Source organism: Lemur catta, chromosome 2, assembly GCF_020740605.2.
Source record: "Lemur catta isolate mLemCat1 chromosome 2, mLemCat1.pri, whole genome shotgun sequence".
NCBI lineage: Eukaryota > Metazoa > Chordata > Mammalia > Primates > Lemuridae > Lemur > Lemur catta.
This window is the reverse complement of record NC_059129.1, coordinates 23,617,253-23,638,986: the sequence shown is the minus strand read 5'-3', so window position 1 is coordinate 23,638,986 and position 21,734 is coordinate 23,617,253. Positions and strand designations below refer to the sequence as shown.

The 21,734-nt window shown below is 44.3% G+C and overlaps 1 protein-coding gene across 2 annotated transcripts in view; it reads left to right on the top strand.

Annotated features, from left to right (window-relative positions):
• Positions 1–15,163: 15,163 nt before the first annotated feature.
• USP42 (ubiquitin specific peptidase 42) overlaps positions 15,164–21,734 on the top strand; it is a 35,570-nt gene continuing 28,999 nt past the window's right edge. Inside the window, exons 1-2 of one of the 2 annotated variants that reach the window (XM_045541264.1) lie at positions 15,164–15,326; positions 19,914–20,163. In XM_045541264.1, the coding sequence (XP_045397220.1) occupies positions 19,923–20,163 (241 nt within the window). In that variant the 5' untranslated portion in view covers positions 15,164–15,326; positions 19,914–19,922. The remainder of the gene's footprint in view (positions 15,327–19,913; positions 20,164–21,734) is intronic. The other variant, XM_045541265.1, reaches the window with a different exon arrangement.

Below are 21,734 nucleotides of genomic sequence, written 5' to 3'. Positions count from 1 at the left end.
ATAGTATCCCACAATTGTATATAGACTATTGTAAATGTAACTATTTCCTCAGCTGAATGGGAGTTTGGTGTTTCCAACATTTCAAACAACTCGAAAAAAAACGTCTGTACTCAGTTTAACGTTTACAGGTAATTCTGCCACTACTAGCTATGTTTTCAAAGAAATTATTTATGAACTTGGACAAGTCTCAAAACAAGAAATTATTTAACCTGTGCCTCGGTTCTTCATTTGTAAAAGATATTCTAATCCAATTTACAGGATTGTACTGAGGATCAGGATTAACGGCAAGCTCTAGTAACTGTTACCTAATACCGTTAACTTTCCTTGGTTAGCTCTGATCCCTTAGTCTTGGTTCCTTTTAAGACTTCATTCTAGCTGACTTGCAGTGATGTTATCTTTCACATCAGAGTGACTCTGAGCCTGGCGATAGTGCTCCTTTTTCATCGCTTTTTCTCCCGCTTTTACGGAGAGAGATTCTTCTGTCGGTTGGTGGTGTCTTTTATTTTCAAAGCTAAAGGAAGTAAGCTGGATACGCATTCTCCCAACACCGTTCTCTTGATCCAAAAGCTGTTCCGCTACCCAGATCCCCAGCCCGGCCCCCCACTGTCACACTTGAGGTCCGGGCGCTCCGCGGGGCAGGCCACGGTGGGCGGCAAGGCCACAGCGCCCGCCTGGTCGTCCACCACTTCGCGCTCCCGGGCCGCAGCCCTGCCCGCCAGGCCAACCGGCGCCATAGCACCGCGTGCCCGCAGCAAGCGGCGCCGGATCCGGAAGTAGCGCCTTGCCAAGCGGAAGCCCCGCCACTCCCCGCGCGCGGCACGGGATGGGGCGTGGCCTGTGGCAGGCTCCGCCCCCATCGTTGGAGCGAGGACTGGGTAGTGGGGGGGGAACACACCTTTAGCGCATGCGCTGTGGTGGGCTCGTCCTCAGGCGGCGGCCCGCGGCGCGTGGTGGGCGAGGGTGGCTTCCCAGCTCGGTGGCCTCTGCATCACGGTGGTCCTGGCCTCGCTCCCGGCCACCCCCTGGACTGTCCACGAGGAAGTCTCTGTTGACTGTCACACCCAGTCTTGGTCTTTCTCCGCTCCCCAGAAGCAGTTTATCAGCTGAGTGTCCTCCTGACTTTTGTTATTTCTTAACACTCACACGTATATTAGTATATAGTATACTGTCTAAGCAAATTGCAGAACAATATGTGAAATAGCATACCCTCAGACAATAAAAACACAAACTCCAAATAAGTATTTAATGTGGGGACATGTGTATAAATATACACATATATGTATGCATATACATATGTGTAATATATGAAATATACATGTATATATGCATAAAGTATATATTATACATATATGGATACATACTTATACATATAAATACATCCTTATCATGTACAAATCCCAATAAATATATATAACACCCTAGTGTATGTAAATATATAACATACTGAGGTATATATGCACGTGTCCCCACAGAAAATATATATTATCTCTTGGGGTTTGTGTTTTTATTGTCTGACAGTATGTTGTTTTACGCATTGTTCTGCGACTTGCTTTTTTCTCTTGCTCTCTGAGAGCTGTCCACGTTAGGGCACATACCTTCCTCTTTGTTATTTCCCCTGAATCCATGTATTCAGAGCTGTTGGAGAAGTTAGAAACCAGTCAGAAATATTCTGTGGTCTCCAGCAAGGGTGGATTTGTATGGATGCATAATGTAGTTGACCAATTGCCTCTTTTTTTCAACTTTAAAGTGGAATTATTAACTGTGTATAACTCCCAAGCTGGTAGTAGGTCATCAGTGAGTTAAGGTACGTAAATCACATAACAGAGGTCCTTGGTCCATTGTATGCTTCCAGTAACTTTTAGTCCTTGTTGGTATTTTGTCTTGCTAACACTGATGTTTTCATCTTTGTCCCTAGGATGCTTGATTCTACCTGATGCTAAAGGCCATCGCTCTGAGCCTAAGGCAGGGTCTTTCCTTTGATCTTCTTCTTTTGTCCAGCCTTACTCAGGGTTATATTTTTCTAGGCTGAGTTAGCCACTGGGCACTCCCAACTCCCTGGCCCTCTCCCAGCTCCTGCCCCACTACATTTGTTGTTGGATCTGTGTTCCACACTGCCTACCCCATTCTCCAGTGCACCTGGCTCTTTGCTGCTCACCTTTCTCATGGCTCCTAAACACCCCCTCCACTCCTAACCTGATAGAGCAAGGACTCTTTAAGCCTAACTGATGCATCCTACTTCTCTCCCTGGCCTGAACAATGCCTTTTAAGGAAGACCCTGCAGTTAAATGAGTGAACAAATGTGTTTATTCCTCAGATGAGCACATAAAACATTTTAATAAGTCTGAAATGACTCCTTTCAATAAGTAAAAATTCTTAACGTGAAAGTGTAAAGACATATTTGTAAAAAGGAACTTCATATTATTCAGTATCTCACTACTCCCAGTAACTGTATAAAGTAGCCCCTCTGGGACCTAGCACACCAAATTTCTTCCCCAGGAAACCTAGAATCAACCAATAAAATTTTGCACGACTGTAATCATTTTGTGTAAATCATCTTTTTTTTTTTTTTTTTTTTGAGACAGAGTCTCACTCTGTTGTCCGGGCTAGAGTGCCATGGCATCAGCCTAGCTCATAGCAACCTCAAACTCCTGGGCTTGAGCAATCCTCCTGCCTCAGCCTCCCGAGCAGCTGGGACTACAGGCATGTACCACCATGCCCGGCTAATTTTTTCTATATATATATATGTTTTTAGCTGTCCGTATAATTTCTTTTCTATTTTTAGTAGAGACGGGGTCTCACTCTTGCTCAGGCTGGTGTAAATCATCTTTTGAAATCACCTCAAAGCATTTTCTTTATTATGCTCACCACTACCTTAATAGTAAATTTCTTTTTTTTTTTTTTTTTTTTTTGAGACAGAGTCTCACTTTGTTGCCCGGGCTAGAGTGAGTGCCGTGGCATCAGCCTAGCTCACAGCAACCTCAAACTCCTGGGCTTAAGCGATCCTACTGCCTCAGGCTCCCGAGTAGCTGGGACTACAGGCATGCGCCACCATGCCTGGCTGATTTTTTCTATGTATGTTTTTAGTTGTCCAGATAATTTATTTCTATTTTTGGTAGAGACGAGGTCTCGCTCAGGCTGGTCTCGAACTCCTGACCTCCAGCAATCCACCCACCTCGACCTCCCAGAGGGCTAGCATTACAGGGTGAGCCACTGCGCCCGGCCAATAGTCCATTTCTTATCTCAAATCAAACATATGCCTTCAAAAGGCTAGTCCAGAGGAATAGAATGAGAGCTAAAATGAGGTAGTATTTTTGGCAAAAAAATTATGATTAATATTACTGTGCAAGGAATAGGTAAACTCTTCTGGGAAAAATTTTAAAAAATTTTGTTTCAGAATCAAGTTCCATTTGACTATTATACTCTATTCCATATTCTTTCCACTTGTCCATGAAGCCCCCTTTCTGACCCCCTTTAGCACCTCCTTATACCAGTGACCCACCCACATCATTTGCGTACGTGCTAGATGTTTCATACCTTCATTTGCCTTACTATTTTATCCATTCCCTCTTAGACATCAGAACAAGTAAAATGCAAACCTAATTAAATCTTCCTTGAAGTCTTGAAAATCATCCATGAATTAACATGTATAATTTGTACACATCATATACAAGAGAAACATAGTACATAATAATGGCCCCAAACAAATATTAGTATATTCTATTTTTAACTCTGATGTGCTTATTGCATTAATACCCTATAAAGAACTCTCTCCAAGAGACCTCTTGTCACCACAGACACTGGATGACAACATGGAGATCAGGGAAACCACCGTGGTGGTAGCCACACAACTTTAATTCTTATTTTTTATATGAAGTCAAAAATTACAGAGAGTTATGAGATTTCCCCAGCAACTCTATGAAAAAGTTACACCATGAGATTTTACCTGACTTGGCATGTGCTGTCCTATATGTATAGTAAATCCCTAGGCCCAAGGCCATTGAAGAACATGTGTTTGAACACTACCCCTGAGATGGTGAGCAAAGTAATTAACCTCAAATCTGTAGATGGAAGACCTAACTGTACATACTTCATGGTCGTGTTGTGAATAGTAAACAAGTAGACATACCCAAATGATTGGCGACATAGCAACTTCTCAACGTTTAGCTGGTATTAATGCCTACTCTTTTGATAATCCCTCCTTTCTGCTCCTCCTAGGAAGGCAGGCCCAACCTCACTCGGGTCTTCTGACCCAGGTGGCAGTGTCTTCATTGCCCTTTCTCGATTATAATCTGCCTAGGCAGACATATTTCATCTGAGTTGTGTTTGTCCACTGTCACCAACTAATTGAGGTGAGTTAGCCATGAGCTTCCCTTGTCTCCTCTTCTGCCCTTGTCCCTGTCCTTGAAACGTGCAGTATTCTATGTTACAAATCGAAATCTTGCACTCGGCCTGGTTAAGTTGTTGCAGCCACAGGAGGGGAGGAGAACTAAGGGTTAGAAGAAAGACGATTATGTGCTCACAGGTACAGACAGGGGGTCACCAAAAGCCACTAAGGGCCATAGGGGAAGCTCCAGATTTTGGTCAGGTGGCAAAAGTCAGGACTCAGGGGAATACCTGACCCAGGACTTTTAGTGAGGTTTAGGAGGGACAGGCAAGCAGGGCAGAAAAAAAAAAGCTAGGCATGGGCCAATTGGAATAATGATGGCAGCCTTTGGGTTATACTGGTGGTCTCCAGTTGCTGGTACCTGGCCATGGCTAATCTAGTGAGCAAGGTACTTAAAGTCTCATAGGTCAGATGCAAGTAAAAACTGCACCTGCTTCACTGTCTTGCTGTGAACAGTAAACGAGTTAACATTTCCAAATCATTTAGGACAGGTACGGGGACATAGCAACCTCTCATCGTTTAGCTGGTATTAATGCCTACTCTTTTGATAATCCCTCCTTTCTGCTCCTCCTAGGGAGGCAGGCCCGACCTCACTCAGGTCTTCTGACCTGAGTGCCAGTGTCTTCATTGCCCCTTCTCCATTAGAATCTGCCTAGGTACACATATTACATCTGAGTTGTTGTGTTTGTCCACCATCACCAACTAATCAAGGTGAGTTAGAGATGAGCTTCCCTTGTCTTCTCTTGTGCCCTTACCCTATCCTTGAAACCTATAGTGTTCTAGGAATGGACATGTTGCACGTGGCCTGCTTAAGTAGTTGCAGCCACGGGAAGGGAAGAGACGAGAGTGGGAAGGAAGACATTTATGCACTCACAGGTGCAGACACAGCGGGTCACCAAATGCAACCCAGGGCAATACAGGAAGCTCGAGATTTTGGTCAGGTGACAGAAGGAGCCAGGGGACACCATCAGCCAGGGCCTTTGGTGGGGTTTCTGAGGGACAGGCAAGCAGGGCAGAAGATATAGCTGGGGCCGGGCGTGGTGGCTCATGCCTGTAATCGTAGCACTCTGGGAGGCTGAGGCGGGTGGATCGCTCGAGGTCAGGAGTTCGAGACCAGCCTGAGTGAGACCCTGTCTCTACTAAAAATAGAAAGAAATTATCTGGCCAACTAAAAATATATATAGAAAAGATTAGCTGGGCATGGTGGCGCATGCCTGTAGTCCCAGCTACTCGGGAGGCTGAGGCAGTAGGATCGCTTAAGCCCAGGAGTTTGAGGTTGCTGTGAGCTAGGCTGATGCCACGGCACTCACTCTAGCCCGGGCAACAAAGTGAGACTCTGTCTCAAAAAAAAAAAAAAAAAAAAAAAAGATATAGCTGGGAATTGGCAATTGGAATAATTCTGATGGCCTTTGGATTGTAGGGATGGTCTCCAGTTGCCTGGTACCTGGCCATGGCTAATCTAGTGAACAATGTATATATGGTCTCATCGGTAAGACAAAAGTACTAATTGTACCTGCTTCACTGATGTGTTGTGAATAGTAAAGGAGTTGACATATACAAATGATTTAGGACAGGTATGGTACGTAGCAGCCTCTCAATGGTTAGCTGGTGTTAATGTGCGCTCTTTTGACTGTCCTTCCTCTTTTCTCCTCCTAGGAAGGCAGGCCCGACCTCCCTCAGGTCTTCTGACCCGAGTGGCAGTGTCTTCATTGCCCCTTCTCCATTAGAATCTGCCTACGCAGATTGTTTCATCTGAGTTGTGTTTGTTGACAGTCACCAACTAATTGAGGTGAGTTAGACATGAGCTTCCCTTGTCTCCTCTTTTGCCCTTGCCCCTGTCCTTGAAACTTGCAGTGTTCTAGGAATGGACAAGTTGCACTTGGCCTGGGTAAGTTGTTGCAGCCACAGGAAGGGAAGAGAATGAGGTGGGAAGGAAGACATTTACGCATTCACAGGTGCAGACACAGCGGGTCACCAAATGCAACTCAGGGCAATATGGGAAGCTCCAGATTCTGGTCAGGCAACAGAAGGAGCCAGGAGACACCATCAGCCAGGGCCTTTGGTGGGGTTTCTGAGGGACAGGCAAGCAGGGTAGAAGAAATAGCTGGGAATTAGCCAATTAGAATAATTCTGTTGGCCTTTGGGTTGTAGGAGTGGTCTCTAGTTGCCTGGTACCTGGCCATGGCTGATCTAGTGAGCTAGACACTTAAAGTCTCATGGGTCAGAAGATGCAAGTACTAATGGGACCTGCTTCACTGTCTTGTTGTGAATAGTAAATGAGTTAACATCTCCAAATCATTTAGGACAGGTATGGGGACATAGCAACCTCTTAACACTTAGCTGGTGTTAATGTGTGCTCTTTTGACTGTCCTTTCTCTTTTCTCCTCCTAGGAGGGCAAGCTCGGCCTCACTCGGGTCCTCTGACCTGGGTGGCAGTGTCTTCATTGCCCTTTCTCCATTAGAATCTGCCTCCACAGATTATATCTTCTGAGTTCTGTTTGTCCACTGTCACCAACCTATCGAGGTGAGTTAGACATGAGCTTCCGCTGTCTCCTCTTCTGCCCTTGCCCCTGGCCTTCAAAACTCCAGTGTTCTAGGAATGGACATGTTGCACTTGGCCTGAGTAAGTAGTTGCAGCCACAGGAGGGGAGAAGAACCAGGGTTGGAATAAAGACGTTTATGTGCTCACAGGTGTGGACAGAGGGGGACACAAAATGTCATGCAGGTCCAGAGGGGAAGCTCCAGATTTTGGTCAGGCGGCAGAAGTCACGAGGTAGGGGACATCCTGAGCCTGTAGTGGGGTTTCTGAGGGACCTGCAAGCAGGGCAGAAGACATAGCTGGGGATTGGCCAATTGCAATAATGCTGATGGCCTTTGGGTTCTAGGAGTGGTCTCAAGTTGCCTGGTACCTGGCCATGGGTGATCGAGTGATCAAGGCACTTAAAGTCTCATGGGTCAGAAGATGCAAGTACTAATGGTACCTGCTTCACTATCTTGTGAATACTAAAGAGTTAATATCTCCAAATCATTTAGGACATGTATGGGGACATAGAAACCTCTCAACGGTTAGCTGGTATTAATGTCTGCTGTTCTGACTGTCGTTCCGCTTTGCTCCTCCTAGGAAGGCAGTCCTGACCTCACTTGGGTCCTCTGACCCAGGTGGCAGTGTCTTCATTGCCCCTTCTCCATTAGAATCTGCCTAACCAGACATATTTCACCTGAGTTGTTGCTTTTGCCCACCATCACCAACTAATCAAAGTGAGTTGGACTTGAGGTTCCTTTGTCTCCTCTTTTGCCCTTGCCCCTGTCCTTGAAACCTGCAGTGTTCTGGGAATGCATATGTTGCATTTGGCCTGCTTAAGTTGTTGCAGCCACAGGAGGGGATGAGAACCAGGGTTGGAAAAAAGACGTTTATATGCTCACAGGTGCAGACAGAGGGGGACACAAAATGTCATGCAGGTCCAGAGGGGAAGCTCCAGATTTTGGTCAAGCGGCAGAAGTCAGGAGCCAGGGGACAGCCTGTGCCAGGGCCTTTAGTGGGGTTTCTGAGGGACAGGCAAGCAGGGCAGAAGAAATACCTGGGGATTGGCCAATTGGAATAATTCTGGTGGCCTTTCGATTATAGGGGTGGTCTCCAGTTGCTGGTGCCTGGCCATGGGTAATCTGGTGAGCAGTGTACTTAAAGTCTTATGGGTCAGATGCAAGTAACATTTGTACCTGCTTCACTGTCTTGTGAATAGTAAACAAGTTCAGGTATCGAAATGATTTGGACAGGTATGGGGACATAGCAACCTCTCAACATTTTGCTGGTAGTAATTTATGCTCTTTTGACCATCCTTCCTTTTTGCTCCTCCTAGGGAGGCAGGCCTGACTTCACTCGGGTCTTCTGAGCCGGGTGGCAGTGTCTTCATTGCCCCTTCTCCATTAGAATCTGCCTACGCAGATTATTTCATCTGAGTTGTTGTGTTTGTCCACCATCACCAACTAATTGAGGTGAGTTAGACATGAGCTTCCCTTGTCTCCTCTTCTGCCCTTGCCCCTGTCCTTGAAACCTGCAGTGTTCTAGGAATGCACATGTTGCACTTGGCCTGGTTAAGTAGTTGCAGCCACAGGAGGGGAAGAGAACCAGAGTTAGAAGAAAGACATTCATGCCCTTACAGGGGTAGACAGAGGGGTCACCAAATGCCACACAGGGCCACAGGGGAAGTTCTAGATTTTGGTCAGGTGCCAGAAGTGAGGAGCCAGAGGACAGCCTGAGCCCGGGCCTCTGGTGGGGTTTCTGAAGGACAGCCAAGCTGGGTAGAGGAAATGGGGGACATTGACCAATTTTTATAATTCTGTTGGCCACTGGCTTGTAGGGTTAGTCTGGAGTTGCAGGTACCTGGCCATGGCTTATCTAGGGGAGGGTAAATTGCTGCTGTGTAAGAGTTCGAGAGGGAAGTACTTGTGGGTTTACACTTCGGGTTCATTGGTTTGTATACGAAAGACATGCTCCTGGTTGAGCCTTGTGATAACATGAAGCATCGGGTACCCTTGGGAAGGGGAGTGTCTCCCTGGCCAGGGAGCTTAGTAACATGTCAGTACATCATAAAATACATAACAGTAAAAAATAAAAGCTTGATCCATACATGCAGATTCTGTTCCCTCTGCCCAGAACATTCCCCTGCCCCGGCCCCTGCTTCCCCTGACTTTCCATTTCTTGTCCCTCAAGTCTGTATTGAAATGTGGCTTGTCGGAAGGACCCTGAACTGCCTCCTGGTATTAGTGTCCCTGGGCTGCCATAGCAAAGGACCATGCACTGCGTGGCTGATACAGTAGAAATGAATTGTCTCACAGCTCTGGAGGCCAGAACACCAACATGAAGGGGCTGACAGGGTTGGTTCCTTCTGAGGGCCGTGAGGGAGAATCTGCTCCAGGTCTGTCCCCTAGCTTCTGGTGGCTGCTGACAATCTATGGTGTCCCGTGGCTTGAGGATGTATCACCCTGACCTCTGCCTTCATCTTCACATGGTGTTTTCCCGTGTGTGTGTGTTTGTGTGTGTGTCCAAATTTCTCTTTTTTGATAGGGACACCAGTCATTGGATTAGGATCCTTTAACCTGATCAGTTTGTAAGGACCCTGTCTCCACCTAAGGTTACATTCTGAGGTCCTGAAGGTTAGGACACCATCATATCTCTTTGCAGACACAATTCAACCCATAATACTCCTCTTACCGCTTCCCCACTTCCTCACCCTACTGTGTCAGTGCCTCCCTATCAAAATCCTGAGCCAGGTGTGGTGACACATGCTGGTAGTCTCAGCTACTCGAGAGGCTGAGGCAGGAGGATTGCTTGAGTTCAGGAGTTCAAGGCTGCAGTGAGCTCCGATCTCACCACTGTCCTCCCGCCTGGGTGACAGAGTGAGACTCCATATCTACAAAAAAAGAAAAGAAAAATGAAAGATGTATATTAATATATATATATAAATAATGATAATCTTCAGTGGAAGGATCTCTAAAGAATTTCTCTGATGGAAGTTATTAAATATAATAGAAACTCAAGATATCACTCTGAAAGAATTTTGGGGTTTCTTGTTACATACATATAGTTGTCTAGCTTGCTTTTTATCACTTGATAATATGCCTTACAAAATTTTCACCTTTAGTAGATATAGAAGTTTCTTCTCTTTAACTGATGTTTAGCATTCTTTAGACCTTCACTATCCCATATGGTAGCCACCCACCAGTTGTGGCTATTGAGCATCTGAGATGCGGTTGGTGCCATGTGTTTAAATGATTATATTTTTGGTGTTTTGGATTAAATGAAATATATTACTAAGATTAATCTCACTGTCAATTTTTTAAATTACATAAGTAGCTCACATTGTATTTCTATTGGACGGTGAAGCTATAGACTGCTTATTCAGGGCCATGAGAATCAGCTGGGGACCAGAAAAAATCAGAGATCCTAGAAAGAGTGGATTTGAATTGTTTGCAATGTTATTTGCCCCAGTCCCCCTTTCCTGATGTCCAGAATTTTGTAATTCTTAACAGCTTTCTCCACTCACCTCATTGGACTTGTGTATATTCCATAGTTCATTTAGCCATTCCTCCCTTTAAGGTATTTCTAAATTTTCAATATTATTAAACAATGCTACAGTGAACATACTCTAATCAGAATAATTTAAAGCACTAATACAGTAACCACATGTGGACATTTAAAGTATTATTATTATTTTTTTAGAGACACGAGGGTCTCACTAAGTTGCCCAGGCTGGCCTTGAGTTGCTGGCCTTAAGCGATCCTCCCTCCTTAGCCTCCCAAAGTGCTGGGATTACAGGAGTGAACCACTGAGCTTGGCCTAAATTAGTTATAATTAAATAAAATTAAAAATTCAGTTTCTCAGGCACATGAAGCCACATTTCAAGTGTTCAATAGCTGTACCTGCCTGTGGCTACCCTGTTAGACAGCACAGGCCTGCATCATTGTTGCCGGAAGTTATACTGGACAGTGCTGGCTTACAGCTTTAACACCACGGATTTTGCCACTGACTGGCTTGTGTGATCTTGAACAAGCTACTTACCCTCCCCTGGCCTCAGTTAACTCATCTATGAAATGGAAGTGCTTATTTATAATATTAACATCACATGGTCAGTTGTAAGAATTAAATGAGTTAACATGTTTAAATCTTTACAAGTAACGTCTAGCACATAAACTCTATATAACTGTTAATTTTTAATATTATCCTTTGTCAACTCTCTCACTTTGCACTTTGCTCCTGAGATACTTGAGTCCATCTATCAGATGCTGATCGTCATTCTGCAGATCAGTGACACAAATGCTGAGCCTGGTGGTAGAGGCTCTTCCTTTGGCATCCTTTAATTTGTTCAGCTCTGTTTGAGAAGTTGTTCCACAGAAAGTTGTGTCAATTGTTTCCTCGTGCCTGGCGTGGTGGCTCATACCTGTAATCCCAGCACTCTGGGAGGCCGAGGCGGGAGGATCCCTTGAGGTCAGGAGTTTGAGACCCGCCTGAGCAAGACTGATACCCCATCTGTACTAAAAAAATAAAAAGTTTCCTTCCCATAGTTGTTAAGGTGTATTAGATATTAAGTGCTCTTTTATCCCTTGATTTTCTCTACTCATCTGTCTGGGTCTCTCCTCTCCAAGCAGTCCCACTCGCCAGTTCACATAGCTGATTGCATGCAACTCAATCCTCAGGGTTTAATATCAATGTTCCTTCTTGCAGGGAAACCCACTGTGAGCCCCTCTCCCAAATAATTATACTTCCCCCCACCATTATGTTATTTTTTCCCTCTCTTCCCTCCAGTATATTGTCATTAACTATATAACTGTTTTATATAAATATCCTGAAAGCTCACTGAGGGCGGAGTCTCTTTGGGAGGGACTAATGCCACATTTCTCTCCGTGACTTCTGGAGTAGATGCTAGGTGGATATTTGCTGATTAAATGCAAGTGTGAACTGTTTCAAGAGAAAGGAGCTCTACATAGCTAAGTGTTAAAAGAATGAATAAATAGCTTTATTGCCCTAATGAACATTCAGAACATTTTAGTAAGTGCCACAAGGAGTCCTTTTAGGACTAACTGCATTGCATTTGTAAATTAATTTTAATCTTCATACTGTAAGCATTTTATTAAGTTCCAGAAAGAATCTCTTTGGGATCAATTACCTTATACTTTAACTCTTTACAAACTGAAGTAGAACTCCTCATTCTGAAAGTATTTCTTTAGTTCTCTTGGCTGTGAGTTTTAGGTCCTGCATGTTTTTCAAGTTTATTATTTATCCCTTAGTATTTTGAGCTCTTGTGATTAAGATTATTTTTGTAATTTTTCTAATTAGATACTACTAGTATAAGGGTTTCAGCTAAAATTTTTTATTGTGGTAAAAATTATATGGCTCATTATTTTAACCATTTTAAGTGTATGGTTCAGTGGCTTCAAGTACATTTACATTCAATTGACTCTTTAACATTCAGCTTTCAACAGCCACTTTCCTGAAAAAATTAAATAAAATAAAAAAATCTACGTCTTTAGGCACACCAAGCCACATTTTTCAAGTGTTCAATAAATGGGTCTTTTTATTTTCTGTTTTTCACAAATAGACATATAATATGCAAATGAAGATAAGTTTGTCTCCATTCTGATAGAAATACCTTGTTTCAGTGGTGGTGGTGGAGACAAACTTCTAGAACCATGTTTAATCCCTTAGGATAGCATGCATTCTTGGTCATGAATTAGACAGGAATGGATTCCTTTTTTAAATCTAGGAAGTGATATGTTTCCTTATAGGCTCAATTAGACAGTTAGATAAATAAATCTTAGAGTTTCATACCTATTTCTCCTTTCCTTTGAAACCTCAAGTCTACTAAATCAGACTACCTCTGGAATCTTCTCCTTATTATCAACTGTATTATCAGTCCTCATTTTTGCACATTTCATAACATCCAAGGGCAATGGAGTTCTAAGAAAGGGACAGGTTTTATTTGCTTCCAGTTGGCATTTGCTCCTAAAATGCTGGCATCACTTTCTGTCTGTTATTGGTCCAGAAAATAATTCTGCTTAATCCTCAAGGACCCATTTCAAGTGTCACCTCCTTTGTAAAACTTTTCCTAAACGGCATCCACTTCTGGATGCCGCCCACACCCCGTAAGTATTACCTTCCTCATTTGAGGCATTGCGACAACGGAGTAACTGATGATGTATACCTCTGGATTCCAAATGAAATAGTCTCTGGCAAGTGGGCACAGCATCTCTAATGACCCATTCTGGGTTCTAAATTAATATTTTTTCACTCCAGGAAGGAGTGACTTCGGATCTGCCATCTAAAAACAAGTTAGGTCTAAGATTGGACCAGCTACAGTCTCAGATTTCCTTCACAGGAGACACTAGTCCTCTGAAGATCAAATATATTCCTCCTTGAAAATTTTTGGACTTTAATGCCTTATGTTGGTTTGGGGGGAACAAGTGTTAATCTACTAGGGTAAAATTGGCTTTGACACAATAAACCAGACTTGCATTTCATAAGAGTGCAAAGCAAGACTCAGAGAACTCAAGTGATAAATAAAAGCTGGAGCTGGAATTTACCGTTTGTTTGTTTCCAAACAGCATCCTCTGATAACTGAGTCTCTGCATGGGCTGCTGCTGCTGGGACAAATGTATTGACAGTGTTATCTGAGCACTCTAACAGTAAAAGGAAGGTAAGGCATTCGTTCTCTCTTTCCCCTTCATTCTTTCCTTCTCTTTCTCTTCTCTCTGTCCCTTCCTCCCTCCCCTCCTTCCTTCCTTTTCTTTTTTGTGCCAAAATATGGTGAGTACTTCTTTTGAACATATTTTGTGACTAATATGCTTTTTGGTGTTTATATTATTTCTTCGTTGTTTGTTCATAGTGATTATGAGTAAAATCTATAAGAGGTAAAGGGCTTGGTTCATGTTTGCTCTGAGGGGCTCAGAACGAGGATTGACTAACAGCTTCTAGATACTACTCTGTTCTGTTGTGGGTGTAGGAGAACTCCAAGGGATGATGGAGTGTGTGGTGGTAGAATTAAGCTGGTACCAGATGAGTCTTCGATGATTCAGTTTGCAGCAGTTCGTTGTCATCTTCCACAATCCATCTAGTTTTTGCAGGGACGAGACTGGTTAATTAAATGGGCACATGACGGAGACCACTAGCCCTACATCCTCCACACTATTCTCTGCCATCTCCCCCCGCCCCCCCGCAGAGTTACTTTCTTGGCCAGAGAGCGCAATTTCAGGGGCTTCCACTTGGCTTTCTCTGCTATGATAGCTCTTAGTCTACAAGTCAAGGAACCCACTGCTAAGTATGACCATCTGAATATTACATTTGGGAACCAGAGAAGTGACTGACCCCTGTGGGCCCAGTGGGCCCAATGAGGGACGTGGGTCAGGATCCAATGTGTTACTTGACCCCCTAGCAATAACGGAGTCCTGAGGTTGCATTAGGTCCCCACCTGTCTGCATTAACTTGGGCTGTGTAACCAAAAGCCTGGAAATATCTGAGACAGTGAGAGAGGAAGGCTCTGGTCAGTGCAGAAGAGTGCCCCGTCCTTAAACAAAGCAGGGTCACGGTGGAGGCAGATGAGACGACGAATTAGTTCTCGGTTAGGCCTCGAGGTGGTTACGTCCAATAAGGAATTGGATGTACGGAGTTGGCACTCAGAGCAACAGCTGGTCCAGTTGCCCCCAGAAGTCTGTAGAATGCTAGGATTTGAGGTGAAATCTTGACAGGGTGAAGAGGTCTACCTCTTTCCGGAGCCAGGTTTAAAAATCTCCCCTTCTTGTAATAGCGTGCGAGTCTACGGACAGTCCGGGATACTTAAGGGCTGTATCTGCTAGGCCGAGTGACGCGAGCCGTAGTCGCAGAGGGGGAAGCGCACAAGGAAGAGGTTTGCACGGAGCCAGGTCCGTTTTGGGGGGTCGGGGGTTCCAGTCCTGCGGCTCAAGGCGCCCCGGGCCTAGGAGTGCATGCAGGCCCGCTGGAAGGCCGAGGCGCAGGCCCAGGGTCCGCTGGCCGACGCGCACCGAGCGACTCCGCTCGCGAAGCGGCCAGCGGAAGGAGCCCTGCCCACGGCCAGCGCCGCGCGCCCGCTAGCCAATCAGCGCGCTCGCTGCACAGGCCGGCCGGCGCTCTGGTGACGCGCAAGACCGGCCCCCGCCCGCAGCCCTTTGGCGACGGCCCCTCCTGCGCTCGACTGGCCCGTTAGCTGCGCGCCGCGCCTCTTGTGCGACGGCCCCTGGGCGGCGGCGCGTGGGGCGCGGCCTTGGCGCGCCCCCTGGCGGCCCGGCGGGGCGCTGCGGGCGCGGCGCTGACCCGGAGGCGGCGGCGGCGGTGCCCGGATGGAGGCACGTCATTGTCCCCCGCCGGGCGGCTGGGCTGTGTGCGGCGGCAGCGGCGGCCGAGGGGGATGGAGCGAGCGCCGAGCCGGGTCAGGTAAGCTCCCGCCTCCTTCCCGCCTGCCGCAGGCTGGCGTGGGGCTCGCGGAGCGTCCAGCTCGCCTCGGCCGCAGCTGGCCCTGACGACCCTCAGCCGGCGCGGCCCGCGGGGGGCTGGCGCGGCCCCTCGCGCGCCGCCCCCTCCGCAGCCGCGGGCCGCCCGGGACCCCGCCGCGCCGGGGACAGCGCCGCCACCGCCCGGCCGGGCCAGGCCGCTGGGGAGGGGGCGGTGGCTGCGGCGGTCGGGCGCCAGGAGCACGGGGCGGCGCGGAGAGGCCGGGCCCCCCGGTTGCCATGGTCACTGCTCTCCCACCCCCACCCGGCCCCAGCCCCAGCCCGCCCCCTTGGCCCGTGGGCCGGGCGGGCTGGCGGGAGGCTCCAGGGCGGCCTGGCCAGCTCGGGTCGGCCGGGTGGGCGTGTGCTGGCCGCGGACCGTGGAGCCCGGCCCGCCCGCCGCCCCCCGCGTGGCTGCCACCTCCCGCCCCCGAACGCCCCTCGGAGCTCCGGGCTCGCCTCCCCACCCCCACTCCATCCCTAACAGAGAGACAAACTTTCCCACCCCGGGCGCCCCCTCCCCGGCCTGTCCTGGCGGGGCCGAACACCTGGCTCCTCCGCCGAGTGTCCGAGTTGCCCACGCCGGCAGCCCGGGCGGAGCGGCACCCCGAGGGGAGGCTGCGGCGGGCGCGGGGAGAGGAGGAGCCGGGCGGCGCGTCCCTAAAAGCATGTGTGCCTCCGTCACGTTCTTTATCTTCGGGGCAGGAAGAGACAACTTACCTGGAAGGCGGGGGGATCAGTTTCAGATGTTTGAAATGAACATTTGACGGGACAAGTTTTACAATCTAGGACTTTAACCTGTCTGTAATGAATGCAGTTGAGATTACTTTTGTTGAACACCTCTTATATTCACGGAGGCCTTAGGGCTTGCTTGTTAATGGGAAAACATGTTGGTTATTTAAAATAAATACACTCAAATAATAGAAAAGCTGTTTAATTAACGCATCTTTTTCAAGGTAACAACAATATTATAGGTTCTCATACTTTTTTTGTAGAGTCTTAACATTTTTCAAAGAGTTGTAAATTTTAAACATAATTCTACTCTTTTTACTGTGTTACTCCTTCAGTGTGCCTAGGGGGTATGAATAATCAGTTTCACTTAATTTGTTTTTAATTAGGGTCAGTTTCACTTTCTTTTCTATATCATTGATTCAAGTCTACAGTAAGTATTTGGTTTGTAAAGTTTAAGGCTAGTTGTTTTGTTTACTTAAATATCATTAAAATCAAGGTTGTGTCTATTTAAAGTTTGTGTGTTTTTCTCTTAAATTGGAAATGCTACAAGAACGTGGATTACATTGTTTATGAAGAAACAGAATGTAACAGTTTTTTTTAAATGTGTTGATATTATTGCCTCAGTGTATGTGGAGTACCACAATGTTCAGATAGTGATATTCTTTTAAAAATGAAAAAAGAGTAATGCATTCTAGCATTTGATCATCACAAGGGAGACATGCCACATAAAGGCCTGTGAATTTTAAGGCTTTTGAGTAAGAGATTGTAGTACGCAAAGCAAAGGAAACACTTGTGAAGTCTCATTCCTCCACACACATCCAACCTTGATTCATGTTTGTGTTGTTGCTTTTTATTATTATTATTTATTTGGTAGAAAAGGGGGCTCTCTATGTTGCCCAGGCTGGATTCAAACTCCTTGGCTCAAATGATCTGAGTAGCGGGGGACACACCTCACTATGCACTGTTGTTTTTTTTAAAGCATGCTCTTGAAACTTTGTGTATAGCATCAGATGATGTTGAGAGAAATTTGAACTTTTCATTGAAATAGTTACTTAAAAGTCCTGATATTTATAACAGTAATATTTAGAAGCTTTGTTGAAAGTACAGAACATATAGCATATGAATCCTAAGTCCTACACAACATTGTTTGACTTCAAGAAAGGTTATGTCTGTAGCAAATGGAGTTGAGTTTGATACTTGATGGCTGAATATACAAATGACGAATGGATGGTTTGGGTTCGTCTTTCGAAAATTATAATGCTGTATGTTTATTGATGACGTGAGTTGTGTTTTCCTTAAATGTTTTTCATTTAGGAGGTTTTCTCCCTTCAAAGAAGTAATTGGAGCAAGTGAAATGGTTTTATTTGGTTATTTGTTAATGATTGTCATGAAGGGATGTTTATCCTGGGAAAATCAAGGTTTCTGCTATTTAATATTATTGTAAATAAGGCTGGATTAACCTTTTCTTATTACTCTCTTTTGGCTTTCTTCTTCCTCCTTCTCTTCCTCCTCTTTTGTTTTCTTTCCTTTGTCCCACCCACACTGTTTCATAATTTCTTTTGACTATTAGATGAGGAAAGTGTAAACTTTATTTGGATGATACAGCTCAAGCTTTCTGCATGGATGAGGATCATACATCTTTAATTGATTTAAAATTTTAATTAAGTTTTTTTCTTAGTTCAGTAATATCTCACTGATAATTCAGTAATATCTCAGTTCAGTAATATCTCAAAAGATATCTCAATATCTTTTCTGTTTCTACATAAGAATCAAAAAACTTTAAAGCTGTACTTTTTTGGGTGGTAATCTTAATTAAAAATTACTGGCCAGGCGCGGTGGCTCACACCTGTAATCCTAGCACTTTGGGAGGCCAAGGCGGGAGGATCCCTTGAGCTCAGGAGTTTGAGACCAGCCTGAGCAAGATCGAGATGCTGTCTCTACTAAAAATAGAAATATTAGCTGGGTGTTGTGATGCAAGCCTGTGGTCCCAGCTACTCGGGAGGCTGAGGCAGGAGGCTCTCTTGAGCCCAGGAGTTTGAGGTTGCAGTGAGCTTTGATCATGCCACTGCACTTTACCTGGAGTGGCAGAGTGAAACTCTGTATCAAAAAAAAAAAAAATTACAAACAATAAAATTGAAGCTTTTAAAATAACAAACTTATTGTGAGCAGTGAGTGCATGCTAATCTTTGTTGAAGTGGCAGGTACATGGGTATTTTATTATCCACGCTTGACAGTATGGATAATTACTTGTTTGTACTTTACAGTATATTAAATATTTCTTAAAACAAATTTTAAAGGCTGTTGTTCAGAGTTTTTTAAGAATTAAATGAGATACTGTATAGAAATCACTGAGTACAAGCTGGTGCTAAAAGCGAATGCTAGTTGCTTCCTGTTTCCAGAATTTGTTCATTCGTTTACCACATGTATGGGAAGCTTTCTCTGTACCAGGTCAGGGGATATAAATAAGAACATGATAGAGCAACAAGTAAAACAGATGTGGCGTAAATGCTGATGGGCTACCATAGACATCAGCACAAGGGTGCTGTAGGAGCTTTTAGAAGGGGTTCTAAACCAATCTTGGAGGAAGGAGGTTGTCAAGGAAAGTGTCCCAGAGGAAGTGAATTCTAAACTGAGAAATGGCAGTGTTAACTGGCTTGAAGGTGCAGGGATGGAAAAGAGTAGGCAAAGAGCATCATGTGCAGAGCCCGGAGAGAGCAGGAACAAGAAACAAATTCAGTACGGCGAGAACACAACATGGGGAGTGTTCTGAGAGGTTACTAGGTCAGACAGTGCCAAGTCTAGGTGTTGAGATGTTGTGCTGTGGGCAGTCAGTGCACTCCTGAGAGATTTTCGACAGAGGAGTGGCATATCTACATTTGGCTGCTGTTGGGCAATTTCGGAAATATTCCTAAAAGTACTCCGTTGACTAGGTGGCATAACCAGAAGGAACCCCAGCTGGCACTGTTCAGCCTGGCTCCTAGTTCCAGTGGCTTCATTTTATAGACCCTATGGATTCTGTCTGGTCTCTCATAGGTTCATTGTGAAAATGAAGCAAGTTAATGTATGTTCAGCAACTAACGCAATACACAGCACACAGAAAATATTGGTAGCCCTAAGATTTTAAATTAGGATTCAGAGAGAAAATTAGAATTAAGTACTTTTGTAATATGTGTCTGTGTTCAAGTTTGATTTCAGTAATGTCTGTGGGTTTCATTTAAAAGTCATACATACCATATAAATGAGCCTCTACAGAAAAATGGGTTTCAAAGGTGAGACTTTCTGTAATTATAATTTTTTTAAAAAATGTATTTCCTACAATGTCATTTTGGACTTTCAGCACAAAATTAAGCCTAGATTTTCTCTTCATGTAGTCAGGCCTTTTCCCTGAGGAATTATATATGAATTGAAGATTTAGTCAGATGTCTTGGTGTGTATGTTTCTGGTTTTAAGCAGTAAGAAGGAAAAATAGGTACTTGGCAAATAGAGTTGGAAACTAAAGTGCCTGATTATAAACTGAAATATCAGACTTTTAGGGTGAATGGAATAGAATGAGAAGTTCTAATCAAATACTTCATTGAAGTTTTTAAAATAAAAATTCTTGATATATTCAGATTAGTGTGATGCACAGTGTCCCAAGGAAATTATTACAAAAGTGTTAGAAAATACTGTTGTTTTTATATTTGGGTGATATGTTTGAAAATAATTTAAAATGACTAGAATAATTCTCCAGGATCTGATAGTAGATAAATAATGGCTTTTCTCAGCTTATCAAACAAATGTGTGCTTTCATCTTTTGCAGAGTTGAACAATGACCATAGTTGACAAAGCTTCTGAATCTGCAGACCCATCAACCTGTCAGAATCAGCCTGGCAGTTCTGAGGCAGTCTCACCTGAAGACATGGATGCAAGTTCTGCCAGCTGGGGTGCTGTGTCTTCATTAAATGACGTTTCAAATCACACACTTTCTTTAGGACCAGTACCTGGTGCTGTAGTTTATTCGAATTCATCTGTACCTGATAAGTCAAAGCAATCACCACAAAAGGATCAAGGTACTATTTTTTAAAAGACAGAATCTCTGCCATAAACTCCCGTGTAGATGCTGACAGTGGGTGGGCAGTTTCAGAGAGGGGCCTATTTGGCAAGGCCTGTTGCCACGAGAGTGGCCAGCAGAGTTGCATTACTTGATGAGTTTCATTTTCCTCGGTTATTTGTTCGTGATTAACATACCTATCACAACAGGATAGATTATTTTTAGTTGCTAGGATATTAGTAGTTTCTTTTACTCCTAATTTTTTGAAGGATAAACTTTATCCTGGTGTGAATTGAGACAAACATGACATTAACTTGTCAGTTAACCAGTTGTTGTTAGAGTTCCCTAAGTAGGTAGATGTCTGTCTTTTAAAAATTCAAAAATGGTCTTTTAAAAATGATTGCCTTTTGACAAATGGGCTCTACCCAGCTTTTCTTTTTTTCCTAGTTAAAATTGACTGTAGTAATAAAGCTCTTTGAAAGAGCAGATAATTTAAATGTTACATTTGTTAAAATAATATAAATTGGTTACATTTGTTGAAACTCATCCAGATAAATGAGACATTGACACTTTTAGTTGGTACTTCTAAGACTTTTGGATTTGAAGACTTCAAGATTTGAAATGCAAAGAAAGGTAATAGAATTAGTTCCTACTTGGAATGTTGTTTGACTTAAAATAATTTGATCCTCATATTGTTTTGAGTCCTCTTAGTTTCATATTGTGATGTGGGAGTGGGTGATGTGGTTTGCTGCAGGTGTTTTTTGAGGGAGAGTTTATATCATGAAACACAACTTAATCAGTATTTCACACAGTGGTTTAAAGTCCTTTGGCTCCTGACCTGCAAGACTTTCCCGTAGGACCCTTTTCTCCACTGGCTTCATCAGCCTTTGATCATGTTGCTGGGGCTCCTTTCTCTCTGTGTTCCTTAGGACCTACCTCACATCTCCCTGCTCTGCCCCTTTTTAGAGTCCTTGTCCCATTCTCCACAGACTCGTTTCTCTTTTCCTAATTTTGCTCTCCATTCCCCACCAGACCAAAGCCTATCTTTGCATACTTAAGTAACCATTAATATTTCTGTTCAAATAGAGAATCATCTATAGAGCATCTCATCACTGTGTAGCACTGAGGAACTGGCAAGCCTTTGAAAAATTAGTCTTGCTATTGATGATTTTGAACTTTCCTAAATAATTTGTTTCTTGAGCTTCACCTGAGTTCTGTTAGTATACATAAATCTGTGTATACGTCTTGAAAATAGAGAAAACCTTTTTAGGTCACATATAGTATAATATATTTACAAGTGTTTATAGTGGCATCTGACAGCCTGAATTCAACGCCTGTTTCCTTCGTGGTAAAATGGGAATGACATCAGTACCAACCATTAGGATTGAGACTGTGTGACTCCTCATAAGGGCTCAGTACATGAGGTGATGGTGAGGAGGACGGTGATAGTGGTGGTACTGAATTAGCATCCATAGCAGATGTTATAGGGACTTGACTTACCCTGAACTTTCTATTGATTGTGGTGTTTATTTTTACAACTGTTTATTATGAAAAATTTTAAGTAGATATAAGAGAGTTATTATAGTGAAT